The 15,017-nt window shown below is 48.1% G+C and overlaps 2 protein-coding genes across 2 annotated transcripts in view; one reads left to right on the top strand and one right to left on the bottom strand.

Moving 5' to 3' along the window:
• The window catches only part of LOC138567390 (actin, cytoskeletal 3-like), a 510,127-nt gene that overhangs the window by 372,894 nt on the left and 122,216 nt on the right, over positions 1 to 15,017 (bottom strand). The window lies entirely within an intron of this gene.
• The window catches only part of LOC138567386 (actin, cytoplasmic 1-like), a 101,789-nt gene that overhangs the window by 71,266 nt on the left and 15,506 nt on the right, over positions 1 to 15,017 (top strand). Inside the window, exons 2-5 of the mRNA XM_069645549.1 lie at positions 11,904 to 12,032; positions 12,700 to 12,930; positions 13,533 to 13,971; positions 14,083 to 14,264. Of these exons, the coding sequence (XP_069501650.1) occupies positions 11,904 to 12,032; positions 12,700 to 12,930; positions 13,533 to 13,971; positions 14,083 to 14,264 (981 nt within the window). The remainder of the gene's footprint in view (positions 1 to 11,903; positions 12,033 to 12,699; positions 12,931 to 13,532; positions 13,972 to 14,082; positions 14,265 to 15,017) is intronic.

The following is a 15,017-nucleotide window of genomic DNA, read 5'->3' as shown; positions in this document are numbered from 1 at the left end:
CACCATGTGCCCACACATGGAAAACTGAATCATCACGGATCCCTATGGACTCTGCTTGATTTTTACAGGCATCAGACAGCATGCAGAATGTATGGGGTCGAAGAACAACACTTCAGCACTCTAAATTAATATAAACAGGTAATTAAAACAGCTTTAATTGTTTGCAATACAAGGACAAATCTGACATAGTAACCCCCTACGACACAACAGCTCCTTCAGTCAAAATTAAACACCATTTTAAAGATTGTTTTCACTTATAAAATTAATAATAGATATATTTGGGGATGTCAAACATTAATTTGCATTCCAGAATGATTCTTGTAACCGAGAGGATAGCTCAGGGCAGTGCTTTAAGAGGGATTGGAAATGGGGGGGGGGGGCTAGTTAGGGGTGTGGCCTAAGGACAGGCGCGGCCCTTAACAAGAGTCCCCCTCGAATAAGGGCAGTGGGGCGGCTGGTAAAAGTTGGAGCTGGGGCACACTGGCATTATTACCTTTGATGCGCCCAGCCCCTCCTTTTAAACAAAAGAAGGGGCCGGCCGCACCAGAAGGTCGCAGGCAGCACTTTCCTTCAAGGAGCCCGCTTTAACCACGAGCTCCTTTAATGAAAAGTCTGTACTTGAAACAAGAGGAGGGCTGGAGGGCCCAGTCTCTCCTTTTGTTTTCGAGTAACTAGTCATCACCCAGCATCATGCTGGGTGACGATTAGTTAGTTACTCGAAAGAAAAGGAGTGCTGGGCAGTCTAGCCCTCCTCCTGTTTCGAGTAAGTAAACATCAAGCATCTCGCACTGCATGGTTACGCCTGCTACTTGCAGGTGTCAGTACTTCGGTTTAGAAAAAAGAAAAGGTGATGCCTTTTCTTTTTTCTAAACCGAAGTGCTGACAGCTGCAAGCAGCTCGTGTAACCGTGCAGCCTCTACACGGGCTGCCTGAGGTGTCGGCTGGCACGGGCTAATCAGGGGTGGGCCCCGGCTCGGGGGCCTTTTCTGGAGACTGCCAGGGCCCGGCCCTGGCTGGCCCCAGCCCACTTAAAGCCCTGGCTCAGGGTCAATGATTTGTTTTCAGAGCAACAGGGCTTCGAATCCCAGTACCGTGCTCAGAGACTGGTCCCCAGCTGTTAAGATTATAAAAGATGAAACTAATACTCTTTTACCTTGAAGAGGCTTCTCTCTTAGCAGTGTTCGCCTCTCGCTTGTATATATCCAGTCTCGTCACGTGACATGTTAGCTCTTGCGCAGTATCGCCTTACTCCCACTTGAGCGGGTCACATGCTTCTGCCGGTTCGCATGCCTCTATATCATTCGCCTCCTCCCTTTCACATGCTCTCAGAATCCCAGCCTAGCTCTGGATGCTGGTCGCTTTTTAATCACGCCGCCTGATGGGAACCCCTCGGCCCATCCAATACTCCTATCATACTTGCCAACAGTCTGTGACCAAAAAGATGTAGTATTTTTCAAGTTTCAAAAATAATAATTCACATAACAATGACATCACAGGAAAATACAAAACATACGTTGTTGGCACCAATGAAGCATCCTAAAATACACAACCCATCAAACAGCACAACATGGAAAGATGTTGAAATGTTAAAAATGTATAATTCTGAATGGTAACTTAACACCAAATTCAATTACCTAACTTCACAGTAGGTAATCACACAGAGCTGGTAGGCAACATTTGCCACTGCTCTGTAGCAGCAACCCGGGCAGTACATATATATTCCTGCAATGCAGGTTGAACACTGAATGACATGTTGACTGATAACCCCCTCAGTCTGATAGGCAGATGCTGTGTGATGGTGTTACGCTCTGCCACTTGCCTTCACTCGTGGTTCATCTAAGGGTTGTATCGGCAAGAGTGCAGTACAGAGTCACGTAGCTGTCAGGTCAGTGGATTGATCTGAGGGCAGCCAAAGTAATCACCTACCAGCCCACTCTACAGACATACTAATTAGTGAAAGGAAAAGGTTTCCACTGGTTATCTTGCTTAGGTAGTTCAAAGAATGGTTCCAACACAGTTCGATTATAAAAGGCTATTGTGTACAGTCTGTAGCTCCCTATGGGGTCCTGGTCCGTGGTGATGGGTGACTGTCCTGTTGAGACAATGGCTCCTGTTGGGCCTTGTTGAGCTGTTGAGGTCTGCGTAGAGTCTGCGGGGCTACAGACTGTACACAATAGCCTTGATAAAGACCCACGGGTCGAAACACGTGTCAGCTGACAAACCAGGGACACAGTTATCCCTAATATGTACCAAATGCATAACCAACTGAATGATAGAACAACTAAGCACCAGTACAAATAAAAGTGAGAACTGTATCGCAATTTCCACTGTGTTGGAACCATTCTTTGAACTAGCTAAGCAAGATAACTAGGGGAAACCTTTTCCTTTTACTCAAACAATTGGGGTACTGGCTAAACCCCTACAGCTCCTGTGATCTTGCAACAATTGAACCATATTAGCAAAATAGGCAACCAACATAACTCAGCAAAGGTTTTTCCAGATCTAGAACCAACCACGATTTTATACTAATTAGCGTGCTGCATGCTTTGTCCTGGAGCCTGCCTTTGTGTCACATAAATTACCTGCCACTGTAAAAAGCAGTAGGATCTGTTACCCAAATCTGTAGGTGGCAAGGCTACCTAAAAAGCAGTAGCCTGCTGCCTAAATGTGTAGGGTTGGCAATTATGTCCTATGCAGGCTTATTTGCAGCACAGAGCTGGTGGCAGAGGTGGGGGTGGGCGCTTCACTTTGTCCTACAGCTCCATGCTGTTCAAGGATGAAAACGGCATGGAGCGTGATTTACCTACCTCTACATCCAACAAAATCACCCCCAAAGTAGTGATGTATTGCCCGGTACTGTGCAAATAGATCATGCATGGAGCGGCTTCTGCAGAACACTAAGTGCTGGGTGGGGGAAGGCCATAGGTGGAGACATGCATGGAACAGCGGGCCTCCATCCGGTGCCTTTGCCGTCCTGTTGGGCAACAGCACTGTAAGGTGATGGGATTATGTTCTAAGTGTCTGCAAGGGTTGAGGGCAGGGAGCCTCGGCTGACCATTTGGCCAATATTACAGCAAAATTGAAGCGGCACCGACAAACGCCACTTCCACTTTGCAAATGATTAAGGCTTGACTTGAGGAGACCCTCACTGTTGAATGAGCTGTGGCTGCTTTCACAAAGCCTTCCAGCATCCCACGGCAAAATGGCAGTCAGTGGCCTGAATCTTATAAGCCTGTAAATTGGCAATAAAATAGCAGTTCCTCTTTGCACTTTTGTAATGGCCATTTGGGTATTTTGCTGTCGCAAGCTTGTGTTCGCAGAGTATCATGTAGCATCTGGGCCTTACTGCCGTGAGTCCTCCCCTTAAACAGGTTCCCATTGAAAAAATGTGATTTTGAGGAGAGAGGAAGCAGAAACCGTATTGGAATCTTTCCCCCCAAACACGTCACTCGTATTTGATATGATATGGCATTTATAATTCGCCTATACACAGGTGTTTCAAGGCGCGACGAGGCAAGGGAGGGGGAACAGAGGGAAGACAGAGACAACGATCTTACTAGGCCAGGTGACATTGAGATTGCACAAGTGCAGGGGACGGGGGAAGGGAAATTGCGGGGGAGTAGGGGAGGGGCAGTGCAGTACATAGAAACAACAGTAATAAATAAATTAGTGCAGGGGTAAGTGCAGACATCAAGTGTCAAGAGCTGGTGGGCGCTGTGGGGATACAGAAACAGGCCCCAAGTGCAGGGGTAGCGCGGGAGGCAGTGAATGTTTGAAGCTGGTGGGGGAGCGGATCTGGGCCTGAGAACAGAGGGTAGCCAGGTGACCAGTGCAGTTTCAGTCAGGAGTTCAGCAGGGGAGAGGAGGAGAGAAAGCAGAAGCAAAGAGTAAGGTCTTGAGGTGCTTCCGGAACCGGAGATGGTTCTCCTCAAGTTTCAGGGAGGCTGTTCCAGAGGGAGGCCCCAGCCGAAGAAAGAGATCTACCACCAACTCATTGCTTGAAGAAGCGACTGACCCTGAGGGAGTTGGAGGCGGAGGAGCAAAGAGCTCGAGAGGGAAGATATTTAGGAAGAGAGAGTTGAAGGTATTGAGGCGCCCGCCCCCAGAAGGCCTTGTGGACAATGCAGAGGGTTTTGAACTTAATCCTCGCAGCCACTGGGAGCCAGTGCAGAGATTTCAGTCCTGGAGAGATACGATCCTAGGGCTTGAGGCCAAGTACAAGTCTCGCAGCCCTTTTCTGGATTAGTTGCAGGGGCTGGATAGTAAAGAAAGGCAGATTGAGAAAGAGGCTGTTGAACTAGTACAGCCTAGAGAGAACCAGAGCTCTGGAGACAGTGAGCTTCTGGCGGAAGGAGAGAAACGGAAGAATACCTCTCAGGAGATGCAGCTGGTAGAGTGACTTCTTAGAGACGTCGGAGATGTGAGGAGAGAAGCAGAGCGTGGATTTGAAGATGACCCCAATGTTTTTAGCCTCACAGGTGGAAGCAGGAAGAGGGCTAAGAGAGGCCGCCAGCCAGAGAGTGACAGGAAAGGAGGGAGCAGGTGTGTCGATGAGGAGAATCTCAGTCTTACTGGCATTAAGGCAGAGATCATTGGCGTCACACCATTCCTGGATAGCAGACAGACAGTCGGAGATGAGAGAAGGAGAAGAGGTGGCGGAAGGGAGCCTGAAAATGAGCTGAGTGTCATCTGCATAGCACTGAAAGTTGGGGCAGAGAGCGGCAACATGGTGGGAACGAAGTGCCAGGTATTGGTTGAACAGTCAGGGAGAGAGGTTAGACCCCTCCTGAACACCACAGGTAGCGATAGAGATAGAGTAGAGGAAGGACCCAAGTTTGACCCGATAGGGTCGATCGGAGAGGAAAGCCAAGCCAGCGCCTGTTCAGTGATACCCATTATCATGGAGACGGTGGAGCAGGGTGGCATGGTTGATCATGTCAAAGGCAGAAGAGAGATCAAGTAATATGAGGACACAGGGGGTATTGGAGTCAAGGTTAGAGAGCAGGTCTTCACGGATGTTCAGGAGAGCAGTTTCCATAATTCTGGTAGCGCTGAAGCCAGCCTGATGCTCACTGAGACAACCAACCAATTCAGTGTGAAGATTAAGCTGGGAGATGGGCAGCTTTTCCAGGAGTTTGCCCAGGAAAGAAGTAATGGAGATTGGGTAGTAGTTAACAGGGCAGGAGGGGTCGGCTGAGGGTTTCTTAAGAAGAGTGTGCACAAGGGAGTCCTTCAGGGGGGAAAGGAAGACTCCAGGTGCGAAGAAGTGGTTGCGGAAGTCAGCCAAAGCAGGAGCCAGGGTGTCAATGTGGTCCTTGAGGGTTTTCGAGGAACAGGGGAGAATCTGTTTTGATGAGACTTTCATAGATCGGACTTGTCTAGAAACCTCATCAGGGGAGAACAGGAGAAAGGCAGAGAAGGAGGGAGGAGAGGTGGCTAAAGAAGGGCCAGAGGAAGAGTGGGGAGTAGAGGGAGGAGGAGGAGAGGAAGAGAGAGAGGACAGGATGTCCTGAGCTATAGAGATAAAATGAGAAGCCAGGGCCATGCAGAGGGCCTGGGAGGAGACAGGAGAGGTAGAGACTGCAGCAGGATTGGCCAGCTCCTTGCAGATTTTAAAGAGTTTGGCTGAGTTGTTGGATGCCACAGAGGCACAGGCTTGGATGAGGGCTCTCTTCTTGGTGCGGACAGACAGTATTGCCTTTGGAGCAGGCGGCAGGCGAGTTTGTCAGAAGATGCACAGGAAGCACGCCATTTCCTCTCAGCCACCCTGCACTTGTGTTTAGGGGTGATGAGATCTGAGTCATACCAGGAGTTGCACTTGGCTTTAGGCTTTAAGTGGATCCTCATGGCAGGGGCAAGAACATCAAGATTATCAGATATAGCAGAGTGGAGCATAGAAAGGACTGTGTCAGAGTGTGAGTCAGCCAAAGGGGGCGGGGGAATTGAGAAAGCGTTGGCGAATACCTCAACTGACATACGCTTCATGGGTCGAATAACCGAGAAGGTAGGCGGCAGTGCTGGGGTTGGCTTGGCCTGAGGGGTGGAGAGAATGAGCTGGGAGGAAAGGAGAAAGTGATCAGTCCAGGAGAGAGGAGTGGTGAGAGGGATATGAAGGGGAAGGTCTGTAGAGATCGGAACATCCAGAGTGTGCCTTTCAGAGTGAGTCAGGCCAAAGGGGAGGATAGAGAGTGAGAGATAGTTGCAGAGGTTGCGAAAGAGTCCAGAAGAAGGACTGGAAGCATTCAGGTGGATTCAGGTGGATGTTAAAGCCTCCAAGAAGGAGGAGTTGACCGGTGAGAGGTCCGCCCACTCAGAGAGGAAGGAGGAGATCTGACCAGGTGGCTGATAGATAGTAGCCACAGTAAGGGAATGGCTAGGAGAGAGCAGGTAGACAAGGCATTCGAAAGAGGAGTAGGCCTGCGTAGGAATGAAAGAGGCAGGAATCCACTCCAGGAAGATCAGGGCTACACCCCCTCCGGAACAATTGGACCTGGGCACGGAGAGGATCTTGTAGCCATCAGGGAGGAGACTGTCAAAACTCATAACAGAGCTGGCCGTGAACCATGTCTCGGTGAGACCAAGTCAAGTTCTTCAAGGAGGCGGCAGATGTCAGAGGAGTGTTTGACAGCTGAGCGAGAGTTCAGAGTGTCAATATGGAGAAGGTTGCCATCCTTGAAAGACTTCCGTGGAGGGGACAGATCAGAGGTACGTCCTGGCAAGGTGTAGAAGAAGCCTGAGGGGGGTGAGGGGGGCAGAGGAGGAAGTAGGAGAGGGGAAGGTAGCCTAGGAGGAGTCTGCAAGGGGGGCAAGGAAGCCATGGAGGGAATTGAGGGGACATCAGGAGAAGAAAGGAAATTGATGAGGCGCGGGAAGCGCCTATCAAAGAGGAGAAGGTTGGCCTGATCCTAGGTACCCATCAGTCGGGTTTCCGCCCTGGCTATGCTACAGAGTCTGCTCTCCTGGACCTGAAAATCCAGTTGGGCTCTATAAGAGAGGAAGGAAAGCTGGCCATGCTACTTCTCCTTGAACTGTCCACAGCCTTCGATCTAGTCGACCATAATATCTTATGTCATAATCTCACCTCCACTCCTGCTTTCTCACAGGAAGCTGCTACCTGGATAGCCACCTTCCTTGAAGGGAGAGTGATGAAAGTCTTCTCTGACAATGCCTGCACCTCACCCTCCCCCATTAGCTGTGGGGTCCCCCAAGAATTCTGTGTCCCACCCACGCTCTATTACATTTTTACAAAGCCCTTTTTTGACCACATGGACTCGCTTGGCATTTCTTATCCAAACTATGCCGACGACACACAGATTCTCCTCCCACTCTCTGGTTCCTACCACAAAGATTCCACCTGCGTCAGCTCCACTTAAACCACCATCCAATCTTGGATGGCGACCCATGGCCTCTGCCTCAGTGATGAGAAAACCAAACTTCTCATTGTTGGTCCGTCAGCTGCATTAAAAACGCTCAACTCTCAATATTCCAATTTCAATGTCGATGTATCTGTGATCCCTGCTCTTCCCCAGTAAAAACACTTGAAGTCTATCTCAATGCTACTCTCTCCATCACATGCCAAGTAAGCGCCATCTGCTCTGCAAAAGCCTGCTCAATGCCGCCAGACCATTCTTATCCACTGATAACTGTCTAACGGTTGCCTGGGCAGTGGTGGGAGCTAGTTTAGACTATTGCAATGTCCTCTTTGCTGGAACATCAATTCAGCATTTAAAAACACTCCAAACTATCCAAAACAATGCCTTACGTGCTGCCCTCAATATCCCACGTTCAGAGCACATCTCGACCGCCCGCACAACTACTCACTGGCGACCGATCAATGAAAGAATCCTATTCAAGACCCTTTCATTCACCCATAAATGCATCTTCAACTCACCTCCACCCTATCTGGCTCAGAAAATTGTCAAAATTCAATCTAGCAGGCCAACCAGAGCCCCATACTACGAAAGTCTGGTCCAACTGAAGTTTAAACGAGCCAAAGCAGGAGGGTCAAGCTTCCCAGTTCTTGCCGCCAAGTACCATTTATTTGGTTTACCTTTTTTTCATCTACTTCAATGGCCACCATGGAAAGGGAGAAGGGACTATGTGTAGTCCCGTCTCCCATTCCATGGGTGCCATTTTCTTTCTTTACTATGGCTGCCACAGAAAGACTACGTACCCAAGTCCGTTGTGGCTATTTCAATTTTTTTTCGGCTGCGGAAAGCAACGCGTCTCGCAGCCAAAAATAAAATACGATTGGTACCCCGATCTAACGGGCCGAGGTACTAATGGCAATAAGCCCCTCGCCGCAGGGGCATTAACGTGTCAGGTAATGCCCTGGGGGGCCTTACGCTCGGGCCTGTTACTATGGGCCACGTTGGCTTTTCCTGATGTGGTAATGCCCTCGCGGTTCAGGGTTTATAGCCTAAATAACGACGCAATTTTGTACCTAATCGAGGCTGCCACAAAATATGCATCTCATTTGATGGCAATGTCCAAAATCCCACACCAGAAAAGGTTCTAACTCAGTTTCACAAGCAACCTCAAACAACTTTCATAAAATATGCACCTAATCATAGGCAGTTTTTCATCTAAATTAGCCCAGTTTGAAGACATGTCTGGCATCAGAGGCAGCAAGACCAACTCAGTGAAACCAACCACCGGGATAAACCATAGAATATAGCTTCCACCAGTTCGATAATTCCCTCCGCTTCGAGGGCTTGAAGAAGGTCGCATAGGTGCTGTTGGGATATGAGTGGGATAGGCTGAGCCTTACGTTTAACGGGTATGGGTCCCAGTATTCTGTAGATGTACCCCTAAGCATGCCACCTGTGATGAGAAGACAGTTGCCAACCTCTACATCAGATCAGGACAAAAAAACATTGTAGGAAGAGCTAAGTATCATCAGTGCAGGAATCCATTTTGATCTTGAGAAGACACTGATCAACCCACCCCAGAATTACAGGACATTTCCACAATATATATACATACATGCAATAACCCTTGAAGACGTGTTTGCAGTGTTTGTATGGTAGCACGTGAATTATCTGGCCCTCATTTGCTCCTGGTTCGACACCAGGTGGCCTCAGATTCGCTGTGTACTGGAGAAAGGGTTTCAAGGATTTTTTCCACAGGAATAATGGTGTGATCCGATCCAGATTCAGCTAACACAGGCAGCGTCCAACCATCAGAGCCCTTGCAATGCGATTTCTTGGACTGGTTAGGATCACAGAAAACGTGATTCACCATTCCCTCTGCCACAATGCCCAATTTCCCTTTGTATGCTCCCGGTGTAATAGTTTGCCACCGTCTAGCACTGCACATATTAGTGAAGTGGCCTATACTATTAAAGCCGTTTCACTCTTAGGCGGTTGACGCTGCCACCTGTAGCAATGCCTCCAGTCTCCAGACCCTCATGGGCCCTCCACGCCTGTTATTTATTTAATTGGCTTTTTTATAATGCGCCTAATATGCACCTGAGTTCGGTTTCTAAGCGCGGATCCGGATTCAAACCTCTTCTGCCCAGACCAGCGCGTCGCCCCTGTGCTATCCTCCATTCACAATGGAGCTTTGTTACCATGCACACTTCATCTTCAGCATTGTACTGGATTGAATGGTCCACCACTTTAGCAAGAGTGATAGCTTCCTGGAGTGAGGGGTCCCAACCTAACCATGGGTCCTTTTGGACTTACAGATCGTGGCAGTAAAAAAAACAGCTGGTCCAAATGTGCGCATCAGCAACAGTACCAATGCATATGAGTTTGTCAGTTCCTTCAGCACCGTCACAAATTCCTGAAGGACTCAACGCCAGCTGGTAGGCGACCTTCCATGATGATGTTCCCTTTCATGCCGAAGCACTGCACACCGAGGGCAAGGGATTCTTGATCAATGCAGCGCAGGAGGACTGATAGAGATGGCGGCCAGGGTGGAAAGGAAGGGAGCTCCCTAGCGGTCTGCAGAATAGCCTAAATCATCAGTATAACTTAAGATGGCAGAAACAATTCTCTCCACTGAGAGCATGGGGTATCAGGTCATAATTCCCTCATACATAATGCCCCCATACATTATGTCGCCAGAAAAAGCCATTGCGGACATTATATATGGTGAGATTATGTATGGGGACGAGTTGTGGTCATGTCCCCTGCTCCCATTTAACAAAAAACAAAAAAACGGGTTGCAGGGGTGTCCACCGCATGTTCAATGTAATAATGTCGATGTAAAAAACTGCGACTTTTTTGTCAGGGGACATTTTTGCGGGGAGATTATTACATGGAACCGAGTATGGAGTCGGCAGGGCTTTTGGAGAATGAAGGAACGAAACGGAGGCAGAGGTAGGGTGCGCGAAACTCTTTTCATGTCTTGTGATAGCACGGAAATTTGAAGAAGTATTGCAGATCAGTCTCTTAGTGGGCAAATGCAAAGCAATATGAGCTGGGTTATGTATGGGGCAGTGAGATCCGATCCTCGTCACCGCTGTGATAATCAAAGCAGAGCCTTCTGGAGAGCGGGCAGCAATATGAAACAGGCGGAATAAGGCAGGAGCATACACAGGGATCTCAGATTGCGGAGACAAACTGAACTTCATTCAAAACTGCTGCGGTAAAAATTTACATTTTTGACACCGCCAGCAGGGTTGGGTAGCAAAGAGTTATTTGCTGTCTCCCTTTGTGTCCTCTCTGAGTGTCTGTGACCATGTGTCCATGTGTAGCTTCACGGCTGCTTCACATGCTTTCTATGGCTGCCCAATAGACTTGGGAAGATGTGTACAGGACAGGGAAGCAGGAGTGACACGGCATGGTAGAGCGTAATGCTATATATTTCATATCGTCGTGTCTGGACTATGGGAACTCCCTTTGGGCATACCAGTGTATCTCAAAGCGTGTTTACAGAAGGCTAAAGGGGACCACACCTTTCCAGCAAGTTCTGCTGTGCATTCACTTTCTGTCCTTCTCAAGCTCACGCTCTTCTCATGTCCTGGAAGGCAGAGTCATCAGCTAGGCAGCGCACCACGCCTAATGCCCCAGCTGAACTTTTACCCTTACCGCTTAGTTTCTGGCAAACAAGAGTGAACATGCCAGTACCTGACCACCATACTTCCTCAAAACCCTTGCAATAAAGGGGTTGGCTTCACAGGGTCCCCTTTTCTCCCTTAAATATCACCTACTGTGTAGTGGTTTCAAGAAAGTGTAGGCCGTCTGGTGTTTGACATGAGTTGCGGGTCAGAGGAGTTGAAGTGATGATATGAAAGTCTATCTGGAAATGTTGACATGTTTGAATGTGCATCGACAGAACCTGGGGGAACAGGGCCCCAGTCTCCAGGGTACGACGTCCTTTCATCGTCTGCGTTTCCATCCCCTGGCATTTTAACATGCATATTACAATGAATATGCTCATCAAATTTTTTAGGGGGGGGTGGGAAAGGGCAGATAAGGGTTTTGGCGGGTAGGCAATAGCCAAAAATAAGTGTTGTGGAGGGATTCGGGGGGGGCCCCCCATCCCCCAAAAAAAAAAAACAATGAGCTTTTTTGTTGGAATGTACACGTTAAAATGACAGGGGATGAAATTGCAGGCGATGTAATGACATGGAATCGTCTCCAGGAACTGCCAATTATCTGCCATCTACCAAGCTGAACATGTGTGAGGCTTCCCAATGGTCGAGAAGAGTTGACACCATTTCCATCCCCACTTTGGCTTTTCCCAGTATCACCGAAAATGTCCTCTGAAGTGACAATTAGACTGAATCATTCTCTCTGAAGCGAACATGTTTTTCGCACGGGCGCACTGCAAACGCCAACAAATAAATGATTATCTTTAGCGTGGACACATACAATTTATTTGCGTGTTCAAGGAGCGTGCACACTAGTGTTCCTATATATTGTTACAGATCACAAAAACATTTTTTTTTATAGAGCAAGATGAGTGACATTATTGTTGCACTGGTTGTCGACAATGGTTCCGGTACAAGCACAGCCGGCTTTGCAGGGGATGATGATCCTCGTGCCGTCTTCCCATCCATCGTGGGATGCCCAGGACTTCAGGTAAATGATTCAAATTTAACCTTTGAGCTGTACATTATTTTAATTTGGCACTCCCACTTTTTAACTGCCATGGGTCCCCCACCCCGCTAGTGCCAAGGCCTTTTTTTGGTGATTTCGGTATTTCGCCATTCAATGCCTTCTAACGTGTTCTCCTTCATTAACCCCTTAAGTGCCAAGGACGAGATATCTCACCCTTGGCAACAGTGAGGGAATCCCAACAACGAGGTACCTCGTCCATAGCTGCTTTGTCTTGTTGCCTGTTAAGCCGGACTACTTACCCCATAATCACAACGATTGGCTAAGGTCTGGGATTTACAAATTTAGCAGCCGATGCATACTAGGGACAGTACAAATGAGAGCATACTCCATTCTACTTCATGTCTGACTTTGACTGCTTGAAACAGACACCATTTGGCATGTATCACCAGCATTTACTAGTCTTTCCAGACCAGCTGGCCTTCCATTGTCCAGTCAATTACCTTACTCACTTCAGCCTGGATATTTGATTGTCAGACCCTCCTGTTTGATTGCTGGAGTAAATACCACAGTACCGTGCACAAATCTGGAATAGGCAATTATTGAATGTGATCAATCTTAAATGTGACTTGTTTAAGTATGCGTACTATAAATGTATTTCATGTTGTGTACTACTGTTATTCCTACGCAGGGGTCAGGGGACCATAAAGACAGCTATGTTGGAGATGAAGCTCAAAGCAAGCGAAATATCCTGACCATTAAGTACCCCATTGAGCGCGGAATTGTCACTGACTGGGATGATATGGAGAAGATCTGGCACCACACATTTTACAATGAGCTGCGCGTCACCCCAAAGGAACACCCTGTACTCCTTACAGAAGCTCCCCTGAACCCCAGGACCAACAAGGAAAAGATGGCGCAGGTGCATAAACTCTTCAATTGTGCGTTAAAGGCTTTCCCTTGATCTGCTCTGGATGTTTGCCAATATCCGGCTTCCCATTTCACAGGTGTTCTTTCCATGCTTAGCGTCTTATCTTGCTGGAATGCCGACAGGTTGTCTTCGCTGAACTGTCTTTGGGAATTTACTACCAGCTTGTGTAACTCATATTTCCCTAAGTGCTACTGATACTGTACATTAGACAGAGGCATTGCTCGGAGGGGGCTATAGCCCTGGGTCTTTTGGTTGTAGCCCGGGATAGAAGCTCAGGGACTACAACCAAAAGGCTATAGCTGGCCCGAGTCCCGACAGTCCGACATTAGCGTAGCCCCAGATCTTTTCCAGGCCTAGCAACACCCCTGACCTTAGAGTATGTGATGTGCAATTTTGTAGATTGGTTGGGGTGCATATGTCTTCATCCCTTGCACAGAACTGGCCGAGCCTGACTGGTCATTTTGGGTAGACTTTTCTGGAATTCATGTCACCACATAGGACATTTATGATTTTTCCTACATGATTGCAAAGTTGATGCCTTTTTTGGAACTATGTAAATATAGTCCTTTAATGGTGCTCTTGCTTTTCTTCAGATCATGTTTGAGACCTTCAACACCCCAGCCATGTATGTGGCCATGCCGGGTGTGCTGTCCCTGTGTGCCTCCGGTCGCACCACCGGTATTGTGATGGGGTCTGGTGATGGCGTCACATGCACAGTGCCCATCTTCCAAGGATATGCCGTGCCTCACGCCATCCTACGCCTTGATTGGGCTGGTTTTGATCTGACAGCTTTCCTTGCAAGGACACTAGCAGAGAGGGGTCACAAATTCACAGCCACAAACGAAAGAGAAATTGTGCGTGACATCAAAGAGAAGCTTTGCTATATCCCTCTGGATTTCGAGCAGGAAATGGCCGCTGCTGCCTCTTCATCTTCACTGGAGAAGATCTATGAACTGCCTGATGGTCAGGCGATCACCATTGGAAATGAGCAGATCAGATGCCCGGAGGCCCTTTTCCAGCCATCCTTCCTGGGTGAGTAATGCTCCAAGGCAGGCAGGCTGAATGCTGTGTGTCTGGGCTTTGACACGCAATGTGGTGAAATCAAATATGGAAACATTGAAATTTGTACTTACTTTTAAACAGGTATGGCGTCATGTGGCATTCATGAAACCACATACAACTCGATCATGAAGTGCGATGACAAGATTCATCAGCAATTGTTTGCTAACATTGTGCTGTCTGGTGGTAGCTCAATGTACCCAGGCATTGCAGACCGAATGCAGAAGGAGATAACGGCTCTGGCTCCCGGAACAAAGAAAGTTAAGGTGAATCACTTGTATTTGTATTGTATTTGCACTTGGGCTTATGTAGCACAAAGCTAGCAAGGAAGGAAAAGAGCAGTGTACAAGTAATTTGGGGTTAACATAGTTCAGCGGAAGGTGGGGTTACATGTTATAGACCTTGGATATCCCGTACTACTTGGGCGGTATTTGACTTACAGGAGCAGCTCCTATGTGACCCCTAGGCATTCCCTATGGAGCAGGTTTTTGAGTTACTTCCTGAACTACAGAAGCACAGAAGCGGTGAAACATCCGTGACTGTGACTGAGATGGGGTTCCAGCAGGCTGGGGCATAGCAAGATAAGGCCTGTTCCCTGGTTTCTGTTTCATGACAGTTTGGTCTAGAGCCTTGTAATGGTCTGGCTCCTGAAGGTGCACTTCACACCACTGTCTGTGACTTTGGTGACTCGGCAGGCTTGTGTTTGGGCAGTAGTTCCCTTTTAAGTGCAACAAGTCCACCAATCGTGGCAGATGGGCGCTATACATGATAGCCTTCATTACATTACATGACATTATATGTGATGCAAGCATTTATGGGGAGTATCCTGGCTGGGATGGATAGCCAGTGTGATTATCTTAGAATGGCAGTGATGCATCCAATTTCTAACTTCCTGTTATGAAGCATGTTTAAGGATGGATTAGGATGGCATTCCATCATCAAGGAGTGAGATCACCAGTGCCTGGACCATAGGTCCTAAAATCCACAGGTGGAAGAAAGGGTTTTATGTTCCATCTGAG

Source organism: Ambystoma mexicanum, chromosome 2p (assembly GCF_040938575.1).
Source record: "Ambystoma mexicanum isolate Mex_15411 chromosome 2p, UKY_AmexF1_1, whole genome shotgun sequence".
NCBI classification, from domain to species: Eukaryota; Metazoa; Chordata; class Amphibia; order Caudata; family Ambystomatidae; genus Ambystoma; species Ambystoma mexicanum.
Note: the sequence above shows the minus strand (reverse complement) of the source record. Positions and strands in the feature narration are given on the sequence as shown.